Source organism: Myotis daubentonii, chromosome 13 (assembly GCF_963259705.1).
Source record: "Myotis daubentonii chromosome 13, mMyoDau2.1, whole genome shotgun sequence".
NCBI lineage: Eukaryota > Metazoa > Chordata > Mammalia > Chiroptera > Vespertilionidae > Myotis > Myotis daubentonii.
Window position 1 is genome coordinate 33859588 of NC_081852.1, and position 25609 is coordinate 33885196.

General features: G+C 37.6%; 1 protein-coding gene across 2 annotated transcripts in view; it reads left to right on the forward strand.

Moving 5' to 3' along the window:
- PCDH15 (protocadherin related 15) overlaps nt 1-25609 on the forward strand; it is a 681342-nt gene that overhangs the window by 483920 nt on the left and 171813 nt on the right. For both annotated transcript variants that reach the window (XM_059662693.1, XM_059662692.1), the window contains exon 18: nt 2506-2634. In XM_059662693.1, the coding sequence (XP_059518676.1) occupies nt 2506-2634 (129 nt within the window). The remainder of the gene's footprint in view (nt 1-2505; nt 2635-25609) is intronic.

Genomic DNA, 25609 nt, shown 5'->3' on the forward strand with positions numbered 1-25609 from the left:
AATATTTAGATTTCTTCAGTTATTATGATTAAAATAAAATAATATTTTGTAGATTTAATAATTATTTACATTTATTTATTTGAAATTACTTGCAAATTTATGAAGTTGCAAATTTCTTAACAAAGCTGCTATTATTCTTTATTCCAACATTTTCACATTTTAGCTGAAATAGACTTTGATTGAAAATTTTATGTGTTATTTGCAAGTTTTTTAAGCAGTTATATTTTACCAAATTTATTTGTAAGAATATATAGGATAACTCCCAAATGCATTTTGCGGGAATATACATTTCACTTCCTTTTTTTTAGAAGCTTTTGTACATAATTTACTCTTAAGCTAAACTAAGTTCATAATTATGAGCTAAAAAGACATTTTATTAGAAAATCTGGGCAAACATTATTATATTTATGGTTATAATTTGATTAACACTCTAGGAGGAAAAAAATTTTCCCAGCCCTCTTAAGGTCTCTGGCTGGGTCTGAAAATTAAACTGACAAAGATTAACAAGTGAGAGCATACAAGTGTACTTAATATGTTTTGTATGATGTGGTAGCCTCCATAAGGAAATGAAGACCCAAAGAAATGGTGAAACCTACCTGTTTTTATAAGAGAAGCATTTGTACCAAAGTGACTAACTTATGTAGGGAGGCTAAAGGATGATTAAGATTATCTTAGCATGGTCTGCTAGTGCCGAATTCTCTTGCTCTCAACTTCTCACTGTTGATAAGAATGTTTCTTTCTGGTACAGGGAGGGCATCTTTCACATAGGAGTTTCATATCTTGCTTTTAAGGCAGGGAGTGGGGGGGCGGGGGGAGGTCCCAATGTTTCTTCTGTATTTGCTGCTTTCCAAGTACCTTCAATTCAAAATAGTCAACATGACCAAGTGGCATATTTTGGGGTGACATGCTCTGAACAACATCAGGAACCTCTGGCATCATTAGCATTTAGGAATGTGGCAAAAAAAAAAAAAAAATACAGGAAATCCAAACCACAGTCGCTTAAGCAAAACAGGTTTGTTTCAAATAAAAAGAAAGCTACAGGTGGACAGGACCGGGATTGTGCAAGGCCTCAGTACCTTCAGGGATGCCTGCTCCCTACTCCCTGCTCTGCCATTTATCGTGTTTACTTCCTTATTCGTTCTTATTACCCCATGTTCTGAAGGTGGCTATTGCACTCTAGGCATCCACTCTTCATTGCAGAAGAGCAAAAGGTAAAGATGAATGCCAGATGAGTCTACTGTTCTTCTTCAGAGAACAAAAGCTTTTTCAGAAACCATACCTGGAATATTTTCTCTTACATCTTATTATCCTAAGTAGCCACAGCAAGCTGAAAGATAACTAGTAAGTAGGGCTTGTGGATTGTGGTTATATCAATCAACCAACAGCAGCAAAACATAGAAATATGCAAATTATAGTTTACAATATTTTTGTTACAAAAGCAACATGGTCTTCTTGGAGAAAATATGAAAAATACACATAAGATAAAAGAAAATTAAATTGTATTTTTATCTGTTAGACAACATCTGAATTTATACATTTCCACATATGTCTACACACAAGAGTGTGTTCATGTTCTTGCATATTTTAAATTACATGGAGTCACATGTGAATATGTTCTGGATTGTGCAAAAGATACTGACCTACATACTCTTCTCTGGTTGCAGCAGACAAAGGGATTTACCTTTTAGGCCAGTGATGGCGAACCTATGACACGCGTGTCAGAGGTGACAAGCGAACTCATTTTTTTCATTGATTTTTATTTGTTAAATGGCATTTAAATACATAAAATAAATATCAAAAATATAAGTCTTTGTTTTACTATGGTTGCAAATATCAAAAAATTTCTATATGTGACACGGCACCAGAGTTAAGTTAGGGTTTTTCAAAATGCTGACACGCCGAGGTTCACCATCACTGTTTTAGGCAGGTAGCATATATTACTATTAGGTTTACCTGCTTACCATTTCCTTAGGCTGCATACGGTAATTATAAGGTAATTAATTAGTGGTATACATGGTCCTCAAATTCTTTGGTTTAGATGGAAACTCAGAAAATTACTAATGTAACATTTTCTGGTAGCATTTGTTTACTTGAAAATACCTAGTTGTCATATAGTGTGATTTTATAATGCACTAATTTTTTTTTTGCTAGAGAGTGATAAAAATCTACAGGAATGTTACATTTCAGAGCAAAAGGTGTGCATGTACAAACAAAAGCTTGCCACTCATGAGATTTGATCAAGATAAAGGTAAAACCACTTCCTCAAAGTTAGCCTTTAGTCAATACTTGACATTTTCAAGATGCTTTTCCTTTGATAGCATCATTTGCTTTTTCTGTTTTTGAGCTTCCTCATCTTCTTTCTTTTGTTTTTGTTTTTGGAAAACTAAGAAATAGGGATAGGAACAGAGATGCTTTTCAGAGGGACAAATGCCACCATTAACAAGTAACTGACAATACAATAAAAATAGCTCCTCTCACATTTAATCTTTTTCTTTTCAATTTCAGACCTCAACGGCCACAGTAAACATAGTGGTGTCAGATGTCAATGACAATGACCCAGTGTTTGATCCCTATCTGCCTAGAAATCTGTCTGTGGTGGAAGAAGAAGCCAATGCCTTTGTGGGTCAAGTCAGGGTAAGTGGAATATGTGCTGGGCGATGGGGCGCAGGAATTATTTGAAGCCGTCAGTGAGAGTACTTGGGTATAATGCAAGGTGGGGATAAAGTGCATGCATCCTCAATCACTGTGCCAGACATCTTTCAAGATTAAATGATTTCAATAATATCATTTCCATTTGGTGTTTAACTTTTAAGATTTAGTTAATTTACATTTTATAACCATAGTATAATTTAGCAGTGATTCATTTAAGAGTATTCTATTTTAATTTAATTTATTTTATTTTCTGGAATTATGATAAAGTGTTTTAAAATAAATATGTAGCTATATTATAAAGTATAAATTTGAAAATACCTCAAAATACAAATGCTTAGATGTAAATTATTTTGGTGTCTGAACATGTCTTTAGCATCTACTCTGTACCTTAGGTAATAACACACAACTTTTGTCCAGCATACTCAACACTCATTTCTAGGCATGTTCTCCTAATTTCTAACTGGACATACAAGTCAATTTCTATAGTTGTTTTGTTGAAAATCCAATTTAAATAAAAATCAGAGACAGTACAGTATTTCTCAGTTAGGCCATGATTGGTTTTGAACACAGTTAATGGTTTAGAAGCCACAAATGAGGGCCAGTTTTGAGGAAGGTGTACGTATTTTGAGGCACCTAGCTCAGCTGAGGCATTGATATGGTCTCCAGGCAAGGAAGATACCTCCTCTGGAAGGAGAGAGTCACTCAGGCGTCCTGAGCCTATGTTTCAGGATCCCACCTCTTCCCTGGTAAGGCCCTGGGTTTTGAATAAGAGGTCTGCTGGTGCTTGGAACTAAGACTTCTTTACGATTCAGCTACCCGTACAATCAGGCAAAGGGTCTGGTTTTCATTCAATATTCTCTCTGGCTGCAAAAAAAAAAAAAAAAAAAAAAAAAAAAAAAAAGGATTTCTTTAAATGCTGTATTAGAGTCCTTCTGACTTTCATACCATGTCCTGACATTTTGAAAGGTTAGGTTGAGCCCCTCAGTTTTTCTCTCAGAGCATACAGATAATATAAAAGCCACCAACTCCACAGTTAGTACCGCTCTCATCTTCACTGTCTCTCTCAGATCCTTGGAGACACTGCATCAGGCGCACATCTCCTTATGCCTTTATGTCATCCCTCTTCACGACAGGAAAGAGTCTTAGTAACTGAGCTGTTAGCATCATGCCCACAGGTCTTGATGCCATGTGAACAGCAAGCCACTCAACTCCAGAACCCTATGCAATACCTCTGGGTTAATTTTTCTGTGGATTCTACAAGAAGAAACCTAGATGCAAAGGTTCTGGTCTAACTAGTTATTTGAGAAGTTCACGTTAACACTAATAGGGAAGTAAGGAAGTAACGCAGAGAAGCCATGGCAGCCCATAAAGGGATTGCTATTAACCATCTGTCATACGAGGGCTGGAAATTAATTTCAAGGACAGTGGGCAATGGTATAAAACACCTTCTCCAGAAGTATCGATCCCAAGAAGGGATAGATCTTCCAAATCCTTACACTAGATCCTGAGAGTTCTTGGTCACCCATGCTGTGGAAGGGAGCATATTTTCAGCACTCCCTGTTCCCATGCAAGTGAGCAGCCAGCTGTCTGTGATTCTAATATAAAGGCATCAGTCAGACGATAGATGCTAGCAGATGGAAGTTAACCAGTGTTAACTTGAGGGACATGCATGGGACAGTGACACCTTCTTTAAACCAAGCAAACAAGGTGATAAGAGGGGCATGTGCAGAAGACATAGGAAGGAGGCAATACTGAAGTGCACTTGTGAAAGATGAATACTGGTGAAAAGAATTAGGGAAGGATTGGAAACTGTCTTGACTAGAGAAAGGTAATTGTATGAATAAAAGCGTAGACAAATGAGAGTATGTGACCTGTCCTAATTATAGTCAATAAGATGTATCATATCCAAACATTTCTCTACATCGTGTTGTAGAAGGTGATGGGGACCCCTGGAGATTCTGAGGTGTGACATCGTGAGATTTTTATTATATAAATACTGGAGGCCAGGTGCATGAAATTCGTGCATGGGTAGGGTCACTAGGCCTGGCCGGCAATCAGGGCCGATCTGTGGGGCATGGGCAGGGTGATCGGGGGGGGCCCACTGGCACTGGCCTTGGCCAGCCTGACAGGTCATTTCCCTGTGTGGGGAGACTGGCAGGGTGATCGGGGGGCCCCCGCTAGCTCCCACCTTGGCTGGCCTGGGACCACAGTCCAGAACTCCTCTAAACATAAATTCCATTACTGTCAGATTATCGACTGGTTCTTAAATGGCCTCTTCAGCTCAATTCTGTCTTGTATCACATCTGCCTGGTATTTTTTTTTAAATCTATAACCTCACTCATTTGTCAAGGTTCTGGAAATCAGACATTTTCCTGTCAACCCTGCATGGCCACCTTAGTCCTTTGTGGCGTTTCTCCTTCCTTTTAGTAAATAATTGATATAACACATTTGCCACTTGACATAGAAAAAAATACTATTTTTAGAGGAGTTCTGGAAACTTGACTTAAAAACGTTGAGTTTAGTTGGGGAAGTAGAAAGTCCTAATGAAATGGCCATTGTTATAAAGACTTTACTTGTCAGTGTAATGCTTTCTTTAGAACCCTTCACAGTATTTCACAGGAAACTCTAAAGGGTCTTTATGCATGTTCTGATTCTAAACTGCATGCCAATAGTTCATCATTAAAATGAGTTTCAGATATTAGGCCTCATACCAACTCCTACAAAAGTCTAGGTTGATCCTAAGTGCCTGAGTGTATAGAAAATAAAAGAGAAGTAATTTTTAAATGTGTGTGTGTTTGTTTTGACTTACTTCTTATTATTAAACTAGAGTTCCAGTGCACAAAATTAATGTGCTCAGGGGGGTCCCTCAGCCCAGCCTGCACCCTCTCACAGTCCTGGAGCCCTCCGGGGATGTCCAACTGCTGTGGGCCTGGCTTCTGGCTGAGTAGTGCTCCCCCTGTGGGAATGCACTGACCAACAGGGGGCAGCTCCTGTGTTGAGCAGGATTGGGCCGAAACCACTCTCATCAGCTGTCCAACATCCTCTGAGGGGTCTCAGATTGTGAGAGGGCACAGGCCAGGCCAAGGGAGCCCACTGATGCATGATCAGGGGCAGGGAGGGACGCGGGAGGTTGGCCAGCCAGGGAGGGATTGTGGGAGGGCTCCAGGGTATGTTGGCTCCTCTTGCTCAGTTCCAATCGGCTGGACCCCAGCAGCAAGCTAACCTACCAGTCAGAGCGTCTGCCCCCTGGTGGTCAGTGCACATCATAGTGGCTGGTTGACTGCTTGACTGTTGCCCCCTGGTGGTCAGTGCACATCATAGCGAGCGGTTGAACAGCCTTAGCATGTCATTAGCATATTACACTTAGATTGGTTGAACACACGACTGGACACTTAGCATATAGGATAAGATAAATAGTTGAAGGTTCAGCTGGGTCTATTGTTGGGATTATGTATGCCATTTTAAACACATTTGGTAAATTGCTTAGATGTGTTTCCCAGATTCTATTTATTCCTAAAACCGAAGGACCTGCGAGGAATAAATCATTCTAATGTGTAACAGCCAGGCAGATGACTTTGAACCCTAGTTCTTCAGAAGTGGGGTATAGAATGTGTCATTTTCCTTTATTTCTCAGCTAATGTCTGGTAGATTCAATCTTGACTCCAAGTTGGGGACTAAGGAGAAGATAAAGCAAGATCTATCTCAGCAAATACTGGTGTGAGATGCAGGGTCCCAAAGAGAATTTCTTTTTGATGTGGAACAGCATTTAGCATCAAGAATGAGATGGTGTTCTTACTTCGGCATGCTTGCCACAGTGGGTGTTTCGGTGCATGACTGTGTGTGCATACTTGGGGTGAGTGGAGGATTAGGGGAGAGCAGTGCAGGGAGGAAGCCTTGAAGCTCATGTCAGAGGCTTTAACCTGTGTGATGGCATCTTCTTGAAGAGTTTCTTGGGGGCCTGAATTCTCCTGAAATTTTGTGTCTTTGTGTTTCAGCATAGCCCTGGGTATGAATGCATGCACAGATGCATCAGAGGAGGCGTGCTTGGAGGCAACACTGCCTGTTAAGATGAGACAAGTTCTAAGCATTGTACACAATATTGAGTGAGCTACCTCCCAGCAAACCTCCAGTAAATACCTTGCAGAAATTCTCATGCTGAACTGACTTCTTTTAATGCTAAGTAACAACAATAGAGCCCTGAGTCAACAAAAATGTTCTTCCAGTTCTAAAACAAAAGAGGCTGAGTGTATTTAACCTGAAACACTAATGTATTCCCAGTGTGAGATCTGCATGCTAAATCTCAGCAGCGATGAAGTGATAGAGATTTTATTTGAAACCCTAAGCAATTTTAAGATCATTAGTAAACTGCAGTATTTAGAAAGGTAGTAATGGTGTCATTTCTGGAAAAATGTCCTTCAACTAAACAATTTAATATTAAGCAAAATAAATCTGGCCTTCAGTGGTCTGTCTGATTAATGTTGTGATCCCCCTGTGTGGGGTTCTAAAAATGAAATGAAGGTGGGAAGCTTTATGGTCTTTTATTTATTTGTTGTAGCTCAGCATGACATTCAACAGTGCCTGAAACTATAATACTTCTTTGTTAAGTGGGTGACAACTGGGGAATTGTATGGCTTCTCTTGTCAAGTCAAACTATATAATGCAAACACTGTTCTCAGTCCAGTAAAGAAAAATCACCCCCCAATTTGAAAAATTAGTGGCATACAGTTAATGCTGCTGCCTACAAATGGAAATGTATCTATTTCTGGCGAATATTTTTGAAACGTGGTGATCTTTCAGATATTCAACTATCAGTTCATAAATGGATTAGAGAGTTGTATGCATTAATTGATACAATATATACTTGGGACTTACCCTTTTAGTAGCTTTTAATCTTATTATCAGCTATTATAATGAATACATGTACATGTGTATGCATTTGTGTGTGTGTGTAATTATTCATAGCTGTATAATCCCAGCTGTACAATGAATGATTTCTCCCACCATCCTCATGGTAACCAATGATCTCTTTATTGCTAAATATAGTTTTTATCTGAATAACTTTACTACTGCATTTGAAATGAACCCTTTATTCTTGAGACTCTACTATGTTTGCTCCTGGTTTTTATGTTTAAGAATGTTTAATTCTTTTTGCCTTCCGTTTATCTGATTCCTTCATAAATCTTTTTTTTTTACCACAGCAAAAGATAATATTTTTATTTGAGAAAAATGCACACTATATCAGTATACTATACATATACCATGAAAGTTATTCATTTTTGTTAACATCATCAGAATCAACATCATAGACATATCCCAAACCTCCAAAACAAACTTTGAATTTTGGAAGTATCTTCTCAGTGGTTATTCTGATTCTACACATACCTTTTGGGAAATCCAACTCATGTGGAAGCCCACATTTTTAATTGCACTTGGATGTTGATGTCTCCCATAGATGTATCTTGAGCCCCTTCTGCTCCTTCAATCTATACCCTCAAATAGATACTTACCTATAAAACAAACCTACTTGTATGTCCTATAGTCATCTCAAATTCAACATGTTTAAGATTGAACCCTGATTTTCATCTTCCCCAGAAAGGGCTCCTTCTCCAGAATCATGCATCTTGATTACCCATGCCCCAAGCTAAAGGTTGAGGAGGCATCTCAGTCACCTCTTACTCCCCCACTGCCCATATCCAGTCAGTCACCAATCTTGGTAGTTTACATCTTTCAAATTATTCTCAAATTTTTCCTCTCTCCAAACAACCATAGTCAGACACTCATTATTTCTCACCTGAGCTATTATTATACCCTCTTAATTGCTTATCCTGACACTGGTTTTGACACCTCATAATTGTCCTCACTGTAACTGCTAGAATGCTATCTCTAACAAACCAGCTGCGCTACAGGAGGATTCTTACAATGCAACAAACAAGACACACCTCCCACTGCAGCTTTACCTCCAGGAATAATAACCTGCTTGCAGTCACTAATGTTTGCTCTCAGAACTCTCCTTTGTCTCTTTCTTTGCCTCTGCTCGTGCCCCCTGCCTTGATGTCTCCTTTCTCCCTTCTTCATTTAGATAACTCATCCTTGAAAATTCTAGTCACACATAATCTCAGAAAATCTATTCTGCGTCCTAAGAGTCTCCTACTCATGGCTCCAAATTATACTGTGCACAGCTTTTTTATAGTACTTACTAAAGTACATGTAAGTTCCCTAAATATACAAATTACTTGAAAGCAGAGACTGTGTCCTATTGATCTTTGAACCCTCACTACCCAGCCCAATAGTTGGCATTAGAACACGCTAAATTAAATTAGACCTAATGTATTAAAATGATCAAGAAATGCATTTTTTACAAGTGATTCATAAACATAAAAAAGAAGAGATGTAATAAACAAAATCTACACATATATATTTGGCTTATTCACATACCTACAGGTAAATAAGTTTTCTTGATACATAGAGAAAAAGTTTTTATATTGAATATCTATCAACTTTTACAATTTTAGCATGTAGAATAGCACGCATAGAGTTGATTTAAAAAGCAGTGTTAATGCAAAGAACAATTGAAATTTATGTTGGTACAGGGCAAAATATTTACCACCCAGGAAACAAGGCAATAATAATGAAGGATGTTCCCAGGTAGAAGAAGATTGCAAGGAGGAAAACTAACCAGCCTGCTTGGTTACATTTTAAAATTGTGTTTTCATTCACCCTTTTAAAATATATACCCTATTTAAATTATTTACATTTATATAAAAAGAAATGCCAACTCTTTTTGCCTCACAAATCCCAGATCCATTCATCTAGCTGTGCCTTTTAATGCTGCATTAGTTATTTATGAGATCCAACTTGGTACAAATTGCACTTCTGTTTTATAGACTGAGGAGAATTCATGGCTTGTTCACATTAGTTGGATTCAGTTCTTCTCTACAAATGTTATAGCTCACTACCATTACTTACACTGAGTTTACTGCCTAACTAAGGAAGAAGCTTGACAATCAACTTAAGGTTTATAGGAGGCATTCCAACTGTTTCTGAAGCCTTTACAAAGACCATATCTTGTCCTTTAAACTTTATGAAAAGTGTATAATTTAGAGAAAGTGATTTAAACATAACTGCACAATTTAATAAGTTATTATAAAGTAAACAGAAATATAAGTACAACCCAGATATATTGTGTATCCCCAGGAAAGTACCTGCATGATTCTTCCTAGTTACAACTATAATTAATGACTACAATAGATTCTTGCTTTCTATTATAGATTTACAAACTAAATCAGCATCCATAAATAATATAATTTAGCTTTGACTTTTGTAATGAATATAAACAGAATTGCATAGTATGTATGCTTTAGTATCTGCCTTCTTTCATGCATCATTATCTTTGTAAGATTTAACCACATTTCTGCCTCTGCCTGTCTATGTATTTTCTGTGCTGTATGTGACTAAGTCACAATTATTTTTCAAATTATATTATTGATGAGTATTTGAGTGGTTTCCAATATGAGGTATCATAATCAATGATGTGAATACTGGAATATAATTTCATCTGGTGCACACATGCACCTGAGTTTTTCTGTTATGAGTATGAGAATATTTGATCAATTGAAAATTTTTCATGGTGACTGTACCAAGAAATCTGTGAGTTAGTAATGGTCCCCATCTGCATGTTTAATATGTGTCAATATTTCTAATTTGGACCAATATGGTGTGATTTCAGTGTTATCACATTGTGGTCACGATCAGCATTTCCCTACTAAGATTGAACATCTTTTCATATATATGTTTAATAGCTACTTTGCTTTTTTAACAAAGTGCCTTCTTACGTCTTGTATTTATTTATCTAATGGGTTGACATTAATCATGCTTCTTGCAAGTTCTTTTTCGTCTATGGGAGTTCTTCACTTGATCTTAGCCAAAAGTCTGAGAAGCGAAGTGGTAATTCTTTGTATATTCAAGACATGACTCCCGTCTTGTTACATGTCTTTAAAATGTCTTCTCCAGCTCTGGGACTTGCACTTAACTTTCTTAAAGGTGTCTTTTGATACACTGAATTTTTACTTTTAAGATTGCTAACTATATCCATCATTTTTTCAGTTGTTACTTGCTATCCTCAGATTATGAAGATATTCTCTTACATTATTTTAAGAAGCATTATTGTTTCGTTAATATTATTCATATTCAATATAAATACTTATAGGCAAACTTTAAAAATATATTTTCTTCTAGGAGTGTCACAGTTTTAGGTCTTGTAAGTCATTAATACCTTTTGAGTTTATCTTTGTCCATCGTGTAAGATTAGAGTCCAATTTCATTCATTTTTATGTGCTTGTCTAGTTTCCCAGCACCATTTGTTGAAGGTACTATCCATTCCCATTGTGATTCTTGGATCCCTTGTCAAAGATGGGTTAACTGAATAGGCACTGGCTTATTTATGGGATTTTGATTCTGTGTATTTGGTCTGCTTGCCTGTGTTTACACAATATCCTCAGATTATGAATTACTGTAGCTTTGTAATATATTTTGAAATCAGGAAATATGATGCTGCTTCCAGTTTTGTTCTTTCTCAAGATTTCATTGGCTATTCGGTATCTTTTGTAGTTCCATTTAATTTTATGATTTTTCTTTTATTTTTCATAAAAAATGCCATTAGGTTTTGTTAGAGATTTAATTAGGTCTGTAATCAATTCGGGTAGTATGCAAATTTTAAAAATATTATATTTTAATTCATGAACATGGGATTCTTTATACTTATGTCTTAATTTATTTTGTATCAATGTTCACTTGGTTAATCAATGTTTGTCTTTTTTTTTTAAGTATATTTTATTGATTTTTTACAGAGAAGAGGGGAGACAGATAGAGAGTTAGAGTTAGAAACATCGATGAGAGAGAAACATCGATCAGCGCCTCCTGCACATCTCCCACTGGGGATGTGCCTGCAACCCAGGTACATGCCCTTGACCGGAATCGAACCCAGGACCTTTCAGTCCTCAGGCCGACGCTCTATCCACTGAGCCAAACTGGTTTCGGCAATGTTTGTCTTTTTTTATCAATGTTTTATCTATAGCAAGAGAAGGTCATCATATGATAAAAGAATAAATTCATTAGGAAGATACTAGTATAAGAATAATAAATTTATATCATTCAGTATCAAAGCACCTAAATAGATAAGCAAACATTGACATATTCAATGTGAGATTAATACAACAAATTAAAAATAGGAGACTTTAATGTCCCACTTTTAATTATAGATAGAACATCTAGACAGAAAATTAATACAAAAACAACAGATTTAAAAAACATTATAGACCAGCTGACCCTAACATATATATAGACTATTCCACCCAGGGACAACAGATTATGCATACTTCTTAAGAGAACATGGAACATTTTCCAGGATAGATCATTTTTTTGGGTCATAAAACAAGTCTTATAAAATTTAAGAAGATAGAAATTACACAAAGTACCTTTTCAATCATAGTAGAATAAAACTAGAAATCAATAACAGAAAAAAAAGGAAATTCATGAATATGTGGAAATTAAGCAAAATATTCTTGAACAACCTATGGCTTAACGACAATATTAAAAGGGAAATTAGAAAAGATTTCAAATCAAAATGCAAAGAAAATCACAACATATCAAACTTATGAGCTATAGCAAAAGCAGTACTAAGAGGAAAGTTAATAGCAATGAATTTATCAATACCAGATACGATTTCATTGTAGATAAATAAACTTAGAATAGTAAAATGAAATTACCACAAAATAGGTTGTTTATGAATTGCTTCACTTTAATTAAGCTCCTCATCAAACTTCATGATTTTGAATAATTTCTGCTTCACAGGACTTTTCTCTTGAGCAATGGAAAGTTTAATGCTATTAGGATCAATGGAGGAGGCACCAAGTGAAGACTTGGGAGAGTAGGGATAGAAAAAAAGAGGTAAAATAGAAGTAATAAAAAAAAAATGAGAAGAACCTAATGATCAGATTCTCCTCCGTCATTTCAAATAAGGAATATTTTTAATAATTACCTCCCCCAAAATAAGTATACCTTCTTTTTCCTTTGAAATTCTGGATTATTTAATCATGCCCATTACTAATTAGTGAGACATAAATTTCAGTAGAAATATTCATACTTAGAAAATTTGGCACTCAATTATGGTCTCACTAAATATTGTAGGTAGTCTTGGTCCTGAAAAAAACAAAAAGTCAATATTAATGCATTGAAATAATGTCATTCACTGAAAGAACTTAATGAATTCACCGTTCAATGAAGATTCATCAGTTATGTAAATTTAGTTGACTTCTCTAAGCAAAGTTTGCTTTTATGATTTTTCTATTTGATTGCCACTCAATTATAAATCACAATTCCCGTGAGCCTCAGAATAATTCACAATTGCATAAAATCTTCTACAGACTTAATGTGCAGCACTTGCTACTTTCCATTTTTATTTTAAAGAGATTCTGTAGAGAAAACATTTTACAACACTAACAGCACATCCGTCACAATTTTGTTTTCTTCCTGTATTTGGATTACTCTCAACTTTTTGAAATAAGAGTGGGTGAGAAGAATGTATGAGACATTGTTAGGATTTATTGAAAATAAACAGATGACAATGAATGAGAGCTATATAAATTTTTTGAGAGATTATCTAGATTCCATGCTGATCTGGGGGCAGTTAGCTATGGTTATGAATGTAGGAAGACACAGTAAAACTTTTAAATAATATTAGTATTATTTACTCACATATATTGGTTGTTGGCTATATGCTAAATACTATTCCAAGTGATTTATGTGTATTAGCTTATTCAATACTCACAAAATCTGATGGGGTAGGTACAAATATTATTTTTATACTAGATGCCCAATGCACAAAATTCATGCAAGAGTAGGCCTTCGCAGCCGTGGCTGCCTGGATCCCTCTCTTGCTGCTGTCGCGTCTGCCTCGATCCCACAGCTGCAGCCCCGGCTTGGTCCTGGAAGGATGTCCAGAAGGATGTCTGGTACAATTAGCATATTACATTTTTATTATTATAAACTAGAGGCCTGGTGCACAAATATTTGTGCACTGGGCGGGGGGTGGGTCCCTCAGCCTGGCCTGCCCCCTCTCACAGTCCGGGAGCCCTCAGAGGATGTCCTACTGACAGTTTAGGCCACTCCCCACGCAGTCTGGCTTCCCCCTACGGGAGGCGACCGGGCTCATCAGGGGAAGGCGCTGCTCCCATCACCCCACTGCAGCCACTGCTGGCTACGGCAGCTGTGAGGCCTGAGCTCTGGGTCTCGCAGCCACCGGGGCTCATGGCTGCCTGAGCCCCGGGCCTCGCAGCCACTGTGGCTTTGTCCAGATGGACGTCCAGAAGACGTCCGCCCTAATTCACCTATTACCCTTTTTTTAGTATAGATGTGCAAACTCTAAGAGGTGAATTATTTACCAAAATTATGTAACTGGCAAATCAGTATCAGCTGTGTCAAGCTGTGAAATTCTAAAGAACCTGTATTTACAATAGGAGGTGGTCTAAAATTCTGGAGAAGAGCACTCACCATAGCATTGGATAGTCTGAGGTTCAAATTCTAGCTATGTTCTAGCAACTCGATGACTTTGGGCAAAGTATATAATCTACCCGATACTCTCTTTTCTTGTCTAAAATAGGAGAGTCTATATCTAGATCATAAAGTCCCCTAAGGCTTAAAGAAGAGAATTCACAATCCCCGAAGCATAATAGTGGTGGTGGCAGCAGTAACATTTTGCACGCTTGAATTTTGAGACTTAAATTGAGGTTGGTTTAGTCACCCATGATATGAAACTCAGCTTTGTGTTATGTCTTATGCCTTTGTAAAGATGGCTGACAATGTTGCGCCAGTCACTAATTATGTACAGAAGCTTGCTGCTTGTCGTCGGGGTCTTGTTCAGTTTGACTTTCAACTTGGGATGATTCTTCAGTCAGCTCTGAATCTAAATCATTATGCCATCATCTAGAAAAAAAAATTCTTTTCTATCTTAACCACAAGAAGGTAATGAAAAAATCAAGCATTTTACTAAAATCAAGACGTACTATATCTATTGTCATTTTTTTCTAAGGTAAAAAAAAAAAATAAAGTTATTTGTCATGACTTGTACTTAGTACCATTTAAGTGAAAGTCACCAAACTTCCTGACCTTATTAGAGCTGCGGTTTAGGAATGAGGGATGTGAGCTGGATGTCCTTCCTTTCTTGATGCCACACGATTGCATTAAGAGCCTCTATTTATATGCGCTCATACTTCACTGTGCTTTTTTTCATAATACTTATTAAAATTCAAAATTGTTTACTTGTGTGACTTTATTTAACCTTTATCTCCCTCATTAGAATGTAATTTCCAGGAAGGCTGGTTAGAAACCCGACTATATGCCATAATTGTGCAATGTATCTTTACCTTATTACTGGATATTATTACTCTAGTAATTTTTAAAAGGCAATTATTGTACAATATCTGATTTTTCCTGTAGTTCAAGTGACACTAGAACAAAGAGCGCTTTGCTCTTGACCTTGTTCACTTCCCCAGTCCCTAAGATGCTGTCCCGTGCAAATTTGTTTGTAAACGTGTGAACAAATTAATGAATACAAGCATGTATGATGGCATCAAATCAATTTTGAATTTAATCATTTTGCATTTTTATGCATTGATATATTCTTTCTAATATAGGAGTTGAGGAAAATAAAACTGTTAAAAGCCTTAGTTAATTTTTACTGAGATGAAAACTCAGTTCTGCACTAAAGCATGACTGTGAGCAAGGCACACTCTCTGCTCTTTTAGAATTGGCATTAGGTAGCAAACACCTAAATCCAAATAATCATATGTACGACAATGTGAGCAGTGCTGAGGCCGGCAGGTGCAGAGCACTATAAGATCATAGAAATGTGGAAGCTAATGTAACTCTCAAGATTAAATTATTCTTTAAATATTTTTATTGTTATTTGTTCCTTTGGTGTTATTTGATGAAAATAACATTGGTTCTGTGTCTACACAAACATGTTTTAGAAAAGTGCTCCATTGAAACATGTTCTTTGTTCTTAACCTGCTTCCTAAAAGGCAAAAAGAGTATACCTTTTTTATGTTTATATCAGTTTTTAATGAAGTTAATTTTAGGTAATCTGAGAAGATGAAGGGTAAGACTTAAGGCATGTGTGATATGGTATTATACATTCCTTAGTATATTACCATGTAGATTAACATATGCTATATAATAAAAGCCTAATATGCTAAGTGTCCAGTCATCCAGTTGTCTGTTCAACCAATCAAAGCATAATATGCTAATGATATGCTAAGTCGCTCAACTGCTAGCTATGACGTGCACTGACCAGCAGGGTGCAGACAACCGGTCAACCAGTCGCTATGACATGCATTGACCACCAAAGGACAGATGCTCTGACTGGTATGTTAGCTTGCTGCTGGGGTCCAGTTGATCGGACTGAACGAGGCGGGCCAGACACGCTCTAGAGCCCTCCCGCGGTCCCTCCCCAGCCCCAGTCATGCACCAGTGGGGTCCTTCGGCCTGGCCTGCACCCTCTTGCAATCTGGTACACCTCGAAGTATGTCAGAGAGCCAGTTTTGGCCTGATCCCTCAGGCCAGGCCAAGGGACCCCACTGGTGCACGAATTTGTGCATTAGGCCTCTACTATCATTATAATACAAACTCTTTCTTTATCCCTTCAGTATTTTTCCCTCCTTTCTCGAGCAAAGGCTTTCTAATTCTAAACACTATTTTAGTAATAAGTGTGTACCTCTGCTTCATGGCTTCTTTAAATAGATTTTTTTGCCTGTCTCAAAATCCCAAAAGGCCTAGTTAAAAGGTACTTGCAACAACAGAATATTGCTTAAGTTTTAGAGCATGTAATTACATCCAAATTTTTATATATTGACACACAGCTTGTATGATGCCTGCCATTATACTAGTAAGTGGGCAAATGTGCAAGCTTATGTGGATTATTGACAATTTTACATAGAATTCAAAATTCAGATTTGAAATGTGACTGTTAGTTTAATGGTCATGTTTTCCATCATCTCTGTGAACTGTGCTGTATACCCCTGATAGGCCGTGCTTTTATAAAGTATCTACTTTCATAAAATCAATTCGGTCAAGGAAGATAAGGTTATTTTGGTTTACTGAAGGTACAGAGTATTCTTTTGAGACAAATGAAATATAATATTCCTTTATGTTTGAGACTAATATTCATTATCTCAGTTGAGCAAAGCTTGTAATTTTTTTATATTTATATAAGTTTTTAATGAAGTTACTTTTAGGTATTCTGAGAAGATTGGCATGAAGGATAAGACTTAAGGCATGTGTGATATGATATCATACATTCATTAATATTTTATCATGTAGATTAGCATGAATCACTATAATAACAGAGAGAGCAAGAGACAAAGTGAGGGGGAGGAAAGTTGATGCAGTAGGAAAGGCAAAAGTTTTATACTAAAAAAATCTGGATTGGAATTTTAGTTCTATTTAGTATACAAATTGGTCTATTTATTTAAGTTCTTATAACATCAGTTTTCTCATTAGTAAAATGAAGGTGATCATAATAACTTTCTTACAGTTGTGGATGTGGTGATTAGAAGGGATAAGGTACATAAAAACAGCTTTTAATTTAGAAGGTACTAAACGAATGTCAGGTATATGTTTATATATATATATATATATATATATATATATATATATATATATATATATACACATATACATATTTATGTCTAATTGGAATGTAGCACCTCATTTGCACCTGCACTCAACATCCAACTTTAGTCACAGAATACATTTAGTAACTGAATATAGTAAAAATTTGACTTAATCCTTTGTATTTTAGTTTTGTTTTTGGAAAGTAATTGCAATATATTTAACAGCAATTAAATAGCAACATATATAATGTTTTTGTTTATCTTCCTCCAAGCATGGTACCTGACAAATATTACATGGTTAATACATGCCAGTAAAATGAATGATTAAAGTGACAGTTCTAATAGTAGGACTAAAGAGCAATGTAACAACTTTAATTTCCATTAATTATATTAAGGTTGCCCTTTTTAAATATGTAGATTAATTGAAAACAATGAGTGTTAGCACTTAAGTGTTTGTAAAGCACTTTAAGTCCTAAATTATTTTCCCATTTTACTGGCATGGCATCTCAGATAGAATACATGAGTGGTAACATAAAAATAAATCAATTGTAACATAGCTAATAAGTACGTAAAAGAACTGGAAATAAAAAAAAAAAAAACAACATTTTTTTTCAAGCCAAAAGTTTAGTATCTGTTTAACTGCACTGTAATAAGATAAAAAATTATGCAAGAATATTATGATCAGAATATTGTTTTTGACCAACACAAAGACTGCCATTTACAAAAATTTCTTCTGATTTTTGACTAAATAGAATCTTGCTCTGCTTCCCTTTGAAAAGTTAGATTCTCTCTCAGTTATAAAGGAGGAAATGCTAGCATCTTGTCAATATGTTTTTCTATTTAATATAAGTTACACCAATATATTTTTCTACTTTAGCTGGATGGTTATGATCTTTCTATCTTTCACTGACCATTTCTTGAATGTACATGTATAAAGTCTCTATTATGTGTGAAGCACTAGACTCAGTGTCGTAACTAACAGAAGTGTCTGCTCTCATGAATCTCACTGACCAGCAAAGTGTTGGACATTAAATAAATAAGTGCTGCATTAGATCCAAACGTAAAAATCATAAGCACTGTGAGGAAAGATAGAGAGTTCTCTGAGAGTATATAGTAAGAATCTTCCTATATTTTAAGAGGCCCTGGGAGACTCCCCTGTGAACGAGAGCTATGTAAGCTGAGAACTAAAAATTATAGATTTCTGTGAAGACTACTCCAGAAAGAAGAAAATGCAAAGGCTAAAACAGAAGGAAAAATAATGTTCAGCATGACAGTAAATCCTATATAATAGAAGCCTAACATGCAAATAGACCAAATGGCTGAAAGGCTGGCAGAACCACCAGTCACTATGACGCGCACTGACCACCAGGGGGCAGAATCTCAACTCAGAAGCTGCCCACAGGCCCCATCTGGCGGCAGGGGGCGGGGCTGGCAAGCGGGCGGTGCCAGGCCAGCCAAGGCGGATGCCAGCAGGGATCCCCCCAATCTCTCCACCAGTTGCCCCACAGATAGGCCCTGATCACTGGCCAGGCCTAGGGACCCTACCTGTGCATGAAATTCATGCACCAGGCCTCTAATAACTAAATAAATAACTCAGTGAGGAATGGTTGCAGCAATGGAGATAATGTTTATTGATGATTTTTTCCCTCCTAGATTGAGATGTGAAAGGATTATAGCAATATAGCAGACATAGTAGGAAGTTACCTCTTTCTCCTCCTCCCCCTCCTCCTCCTCCTCCCCCTCCTCCTCCCCCTCCTCCCCCTCCTCCTCCTCCTCCTCCCCCTCCTCCTCCCCCTCCTTCTTCTTTTATAATACTAATTTCTTCAGCAGATTTGAAGGCTGATGGAAATAAATTCAGTAAAAATGGATGTGGAAGATGTTCTTGGGGCATAGCCCCTGGGACTGTAAGAGGGAATTGAATGCATTGATAGAGCCTCTCCTCAAGTTCAGTAGCAAGAGAATGGAGAAGGCAGGAATAGATGTTGAATGTTTTATAGGTTCATTTTAAAATGATTACCTCCTTGTGTCAAAACAATAAGTGGAATTCATAGGCCTGGGTAAATTACATATTGTAATTCCCAGGATTTCATGCTGTGACTTCCATTGACTTCACTGAGGTATTTCTCCCACTGGTATCACTGTAGACCAGCTTGCAACAGAGCAAAGAATAATGTGAGGGGAAGCAGTGAAATTTCCTGTAACTAAGTTTTTTATTTGTTTTAATTTACTACATGTAAATTTTGATTTGCTACGCAATAATAATCTTCAAAGTGAGGAGTTCTGTGATAATGGCTCTTAATTTTCATACTCAAAATAAGTAAAGTATTTTAGAATGAATTCTGAATTATTTTCATGTCATCTTCCTGTTTATGTCTGGGCTCCAATCTATCATGCAGTCAGAATAATGTGTAATGCTGCACCAATTGCAACAGCCCCCTCCCTTAACAAAGATCACAAATGGATGAATATCAATACCCTAAAAGCCAATCCAAGTTCTCTTATTTGGTAATGGCAGGAACCTGAACAACTTTCTTAACTATCCTGCAATATTCTTTTTTTTTAATATATTTTTTTATTGTTGATAGTATTACAGAAACCTCCCATTTTCTCCCCTTTTCCACCCCTCCCCCTGTCTTCTTATCTTTAAAATGTGGACAATAATAACTGGATAGCTGTAAGTTTATAAGAACGAAATGATATAAAAGATGTAAAAAGCATTATTTGCTCTTACATGAGAATTACATTCAAAAGAAACTTTGAGCCACATCTCTGAGTGTAGGGGTAGAAACAGATCATTATTAGCTCATATCAAAAACCATCCAACCCCAGATTTATTTTGAGGCCGTACTATAGCTCTGTAGCTGATTATTTTTTTTGTAAACAATGAAAAATTGAAATTGTAATGATTCTAGGTATGCCTATGTGTGTGTATGTGTGTGATTCATTATATTCTTTTTTTAAAGTTTGTAATCAAATGAAAAGGCAATGCAGATAGAGGCTTATACTGGAGACTGAGAGGTGCCACCCAGATCTCCTTTCAAGGAGGGGCATGCTGGTCTAGCCTCTGGGAGTGCTGCAGAAAGACACCCTTCAGCTGTTTGCTGCTGAAGCGGTAACCTCAGCTTGCAAAGAACCCCTTTACCCACAGTCACACCCATTTCAGTCTCACCCACATTCTGACTGATGTCCCAGGGTAAAGGGCTAGCCTTTTTGGCCCAATTCAGAATAACTCTAGCATGCAATCCTAATTCCAGACACCTTCCAGAGTTAGCCAAGGCGATCGTTGACCCTGAGTAGTGGTGGGATTTCTCCCTCAATCCAATCCTGCTTCCTTCTGCTTCCCACAGGCATGGATCCCAAAGGTGCACACCCATTAATCACCTGCAACTGCTTTCTCTCGCATTGTCTGTCGTATAGGGAACTCATCTTGCAAACGGAGACCCATATGTAGTACAGTGGTTTTCCTCTAGTCACACAAGAATCAAAGATGGGAGTTTTTCCTTTCAATCTTAATTTCAGCCTACAAAATAAATAAATAAGGACAGGTGATATCTCTTTGGCTTGTTTCCTCACTGTTTAGTTTGACATATCTCAGAAAGATTGGGTCATTGGGATACTGAAACCCAGGACTGGAGATATTCCTGTAGGTGTCATAATTCATGTCGTGGGGATAGAGCAACTATAGCCTCTTCTTCACTGTCTTTTTCCTTCTGTTGAAACAGTTTTATGAGGAGCTGCTCTTCTGAGCCTACAGCGTTTTCTAATGGCTTTGTGAGTGCTCGGTATCATACTCGTCCACGTCAACACAGACAGATTTCTGTCCAAAGTGATCAGTCTTCATGAACGTAGCAAGAGTAATGCCTCCTCTAGGCAAACCAAATCAAAGTGGTTCAAACATGTCAAGTTGGACGGTAGCTTCGACCTCCATTTAAATGCTTCAGACTTTAAGTTTGAAATAAATCAATAACTTTCTTCTTTATTATTTTCAAAGCTACTTGGTAGTCAGATTATAGAGCTTCAGTTTCTTGGAGTAACGCACACTATTTTAACTTCCAGGTTGTTTTTCTAATTTTTTATGCCAGACTCCAGTTCTTTAACCACTTCATTAGATTGACTAGATTGTTTCTAACCATCCCCATAATTCCATAGGCCAAATGCCTTTATTCTCAAGGAAAATTTCAACATGACCAATTGACATTAAAATGTTCTTTTTTCTTGAGAATATGTTAACAATAACAGAATGTATGTCCAAAAGTTTTCTTTCACTTTTAGAAATCTCCAATTGAGTCTAATTTCTCTCATTTAGCAACAACTAAAAATCAAAACCTTAAGCGTTAATAAAATATATGTCTCTTATAAAATCTGTAACTGTTAAACATCTGTGTTTATTTCTAATATTACGGTGAGCAGCAGTAGCACTTCACACCAAAGTAAAAGGAAACAAACAGCACTTGGCACAATGCCTACTGCATGGTAATCATTTCCAAAATAGACACCTTTTATGCAGTCAGTGTCACATAGGGATGTATTCTGACAGCATCTTGCAAGGACAGCAGCTGGGAAAGGAAGAACACACAGCGTCTAAATCCAACATTGGATTCAAGAAGTAGTTCTGCATTTTGCACATATTCTTTCCTGTACACATGAATGCAGTCCTAGGGAGTAAACAGAGATAAGTTATTCCATCCAATTAATTCTGTTCTCCTAATTTAAACAAATGTGGTAGATCTGATAGGTGATGATGCAACCTCGTTACTCCAGTGTATTGTTGGCAAAGGAACTAATGTAAAATGTATATTTCTCAACCAATTTGGCAACATCCCAGATTGGGGGAATGGAACATAATTAACAATTGCTAAATTTTAGGCCTAGCTCAAAGAATGACAGAAGATAAAATAAACCCAAGCAATCAAAATCTGTATCCTGTTCTACTCTAGTGACATCATCAGGGTAGGTAAATATAATAATACTAGAGGCCCGGTGCACAAAAATTTGTGCACTCGGGGGGGAGGGGTGGTCCCTCAGCCCGGCCTATGACCTCTCGCAGTCTGGGACCCCTCAGGAGATAACGACCTGCTGGCTTAGGCCTGCTCCTGGGTGGCAGAGGGCAGGCCCAATCCCTAGGTGCAGCCCCTGGTCGGGCTTAGAGCAGGGGTGATTTGGGAGTTGGGGCGACGCCCCCTGTCATGCACAGAGCAGGGCGGATCGGGAGGTTGCGATGCCACCCTCAGTCACTCTCAGGGTAGGGCCGATTGGGGGGTTGGGACACCGCCTTCTGTCACACTCAAGGCAGGGTCGATGGGGAGGTTGCGGCGCCACCCCCTGTCACGCACAGAGCAGGGCCAATCAGGGGGTTGGGTCGCTGCCCCCTGTCACACTGATCCCAGTGCCGGGAGGCCTCTCGGCTCCGCTGATCCCGGTGCTGGGAGGCATATTACCCTTTTACTATATAGGATAGAGGCCTGGTGCATGGGTGGGGCCCAGCTGGTTTGCCCTGAAGGGTGTCCTGGATCAGGGTGGGGGTCCCCACTGGGGTGCCTGGCCAGCCTGGATGAGGGGATGATGGCTGTTTGCAGCTTGTCACACACCCTTCAGGGTGGGGGTCCCCACTGGGGTGCCTGGCCAGTCTGGGTGAGGGGCTGAGGGCTGTTTTCAGGCTGGCGGGTGACTGAAGCTCCCAACTGCTCCTTTTTTTCTTTTTCTTTTTTATTCTGGGCCAGCTTTAGCTCTGGCTCCAGCTCTTAGGCCTCTGCTGCTGAAAGCAGGTATCTGGTTTGTTTGGGTTCTATAATCGAAACACTGTATCAACTCCAGCTCTGAGATCCCAGCAGGCTGAAAGCAGGTTTCTGGGGTTTTGTTTAGCTTCTATATTTGTAAGAATGTTTCAAACTGCAAGCTCAGAGGCTGGCAAGGCAGGCGGGGAACGTTGGAGTCCTCCGTCACTGAAGCAAGCAAGCCTCATGTTCGCTTCCAGCTGCCTGGCTGCCGGCCGCCATCTTGGCTGGCAGTTAATTTGCATATCTCGCTGATTAGCCAATGGGAAGGGTAGCTAATTACCATGTTTCTCTTTTATTAGATAGGACTAGTGGCCAGCTGCACAGATTCATGTACACTGAAATAATATTAATTAGAAGAAAAATTTGTACACTAATTACATCACTGCAAAAAATTACATGTCAAAATAGTATATATAATATAGTACTATAAAATTAAAACATGCATGCAATTGGTGCCAGCGAGAGCTTTATATTATCACACATGCACGAGTCACCATTTATTTTTAAATTGCCAGTGCATGTCATATGTACCGGCCAGTCAGTCAGAGGTTGGACAGACAGACAGTTGGTCATTTAGATTATATATATAGACAGTTGGTCATATAGATTATAATAATGTATGTAAAATGGAGAAAGCCCTTTTAATTCTGTTCTTGTATTTGGGAACAATGAATACTTATATCTAGTAAAAGGCATTATAGTATTTGGGGATTAGAAGATATTTTCTCTCATTAAGTGAATATCATATTGGCAAAATGCATTTTTTGCCTTAGAAATGCATGATAATGTAATACTTGAATAATTTCCAGAAAATGCAATTATGGAGAATTTCATAGAAAATCTAATCTAGCTTTCAAAGTTTTCTAGTTTCCATATATATATATTTTTTTCTAGCACTGAGGTAACCAAATCATTTGTGACAAAGCATGACATAACAAAAGAAAGCTCTGCGACAGATGGAAGGACAATACTCTGTGCTGTCTTGGCTCTTTAGGGAAATATGTGGGCATCTTTATATTTAAGTAAAGAGTACTGGATAAAAACTAAAATTTGAGAATTAGTAGCTATGATCATAAAAACATCTGATAAGGAAAATATCATATCCTCAATGAACTTAGAGGAAATGAAAATACTTTGAAAATAGAAAGAGAACAGTACTTTACATCAGACCTTGACAGAAGGCTAAGCACAAACAGAAAGATGCCTGAGCCAACCTGATGATTGCAGCAAATGCAGGCCATGGTGATGGTAATTTCTTTTACTTAATTACTTAAAAAGTGATGACTATTGACTGCCACTCCACAGATACTCTAAAAGAGTTACCTAACAAAATAATTTGGTAAATATTTTAGGAAGTTATGTCATTATAATGACTAATTGAAGGAACAATGCTTTTGTTAAGATGGTTATCTATTGTTATTGGGAAGTTCTTTCTTTCTTTTGACTAAAGCCATGGTCAGCAAACCACGGCTCACGAGCCACATGCGCTCTTTGGCCCCTTTAGTGTGGCTCTTCCACAAAATACCATGTGCGGGCGCGTACGTACAGTGCGATGGAAACTTCCTGGCCCATGCGCAGAAGTCGGTATTTTGTGGAAGAGCCACACTGAAGGGGCCAAAGAGCTGCATATGGCTTGCGAGCCACAGTTTGCCGACCACTGGACTAAAGCATTCATTTCAACAAGGGCATATCACTCCAAAAGTGGAAGAAAATGGTTCTAGAGAGGAAAAAAAACAGCAAAAACCTTTACATTTTCATGTATATAGTACAGTTAAACATACTAGTATATATATAAACAGATATACAATATATCAATGTATCTATCTATGATAATACAACTTCATGGAGCTGTAGTTCAGAAGAAAAAATATCCAAAGAGTCTGTTTAGGGGGTCATATTGAAAAGGATTTGAATTCACACTGTAATGCAGTGTTGCAAAATAAAACTATTATATTTAATCCCATAAGACAGATATATGTACAACACTGATTTTCAAACTGAACTATAAGTAGATTTCCTTAAGGCATTCTAAATGATGTAAAATGAAAATAAAAGAACACAGTAGAACAATAACCTGACAAAATCTAGGAATAAGCAGTTGTTGATATGATTGTTCACTTAATTTTCATCTAAAGAGGAAAACTTGTTACTACAAATTCTAAATGGCATTTCTAATTTCTTCACGTGATTATGTGATTGGGGTAGGAATTTTAGATAAACGCATAATGGAAATAGCTTCAAATGAAAGTTTTGCAGAAAATATTTATTGAATATCTACAACCTGTCAATCCAAAGAACAGGCATGGAACAGAAATGAGAGCACCAGCCTGTCCTTAATGAACTGTTAATGTCACGGGGCTATAGAAAGAAAGTACTAAAGCCTTTGGTAAATGAATGTGCAGTGAGCTTACGGAGCATAAAGATGATGCTTCTCATGTAATGAAATGCTCCTGAGAGAGGTGACCTGTGGACTGAAAAACATGCAGGTTGGGAAGTTAGGGGAGGATTCCATGA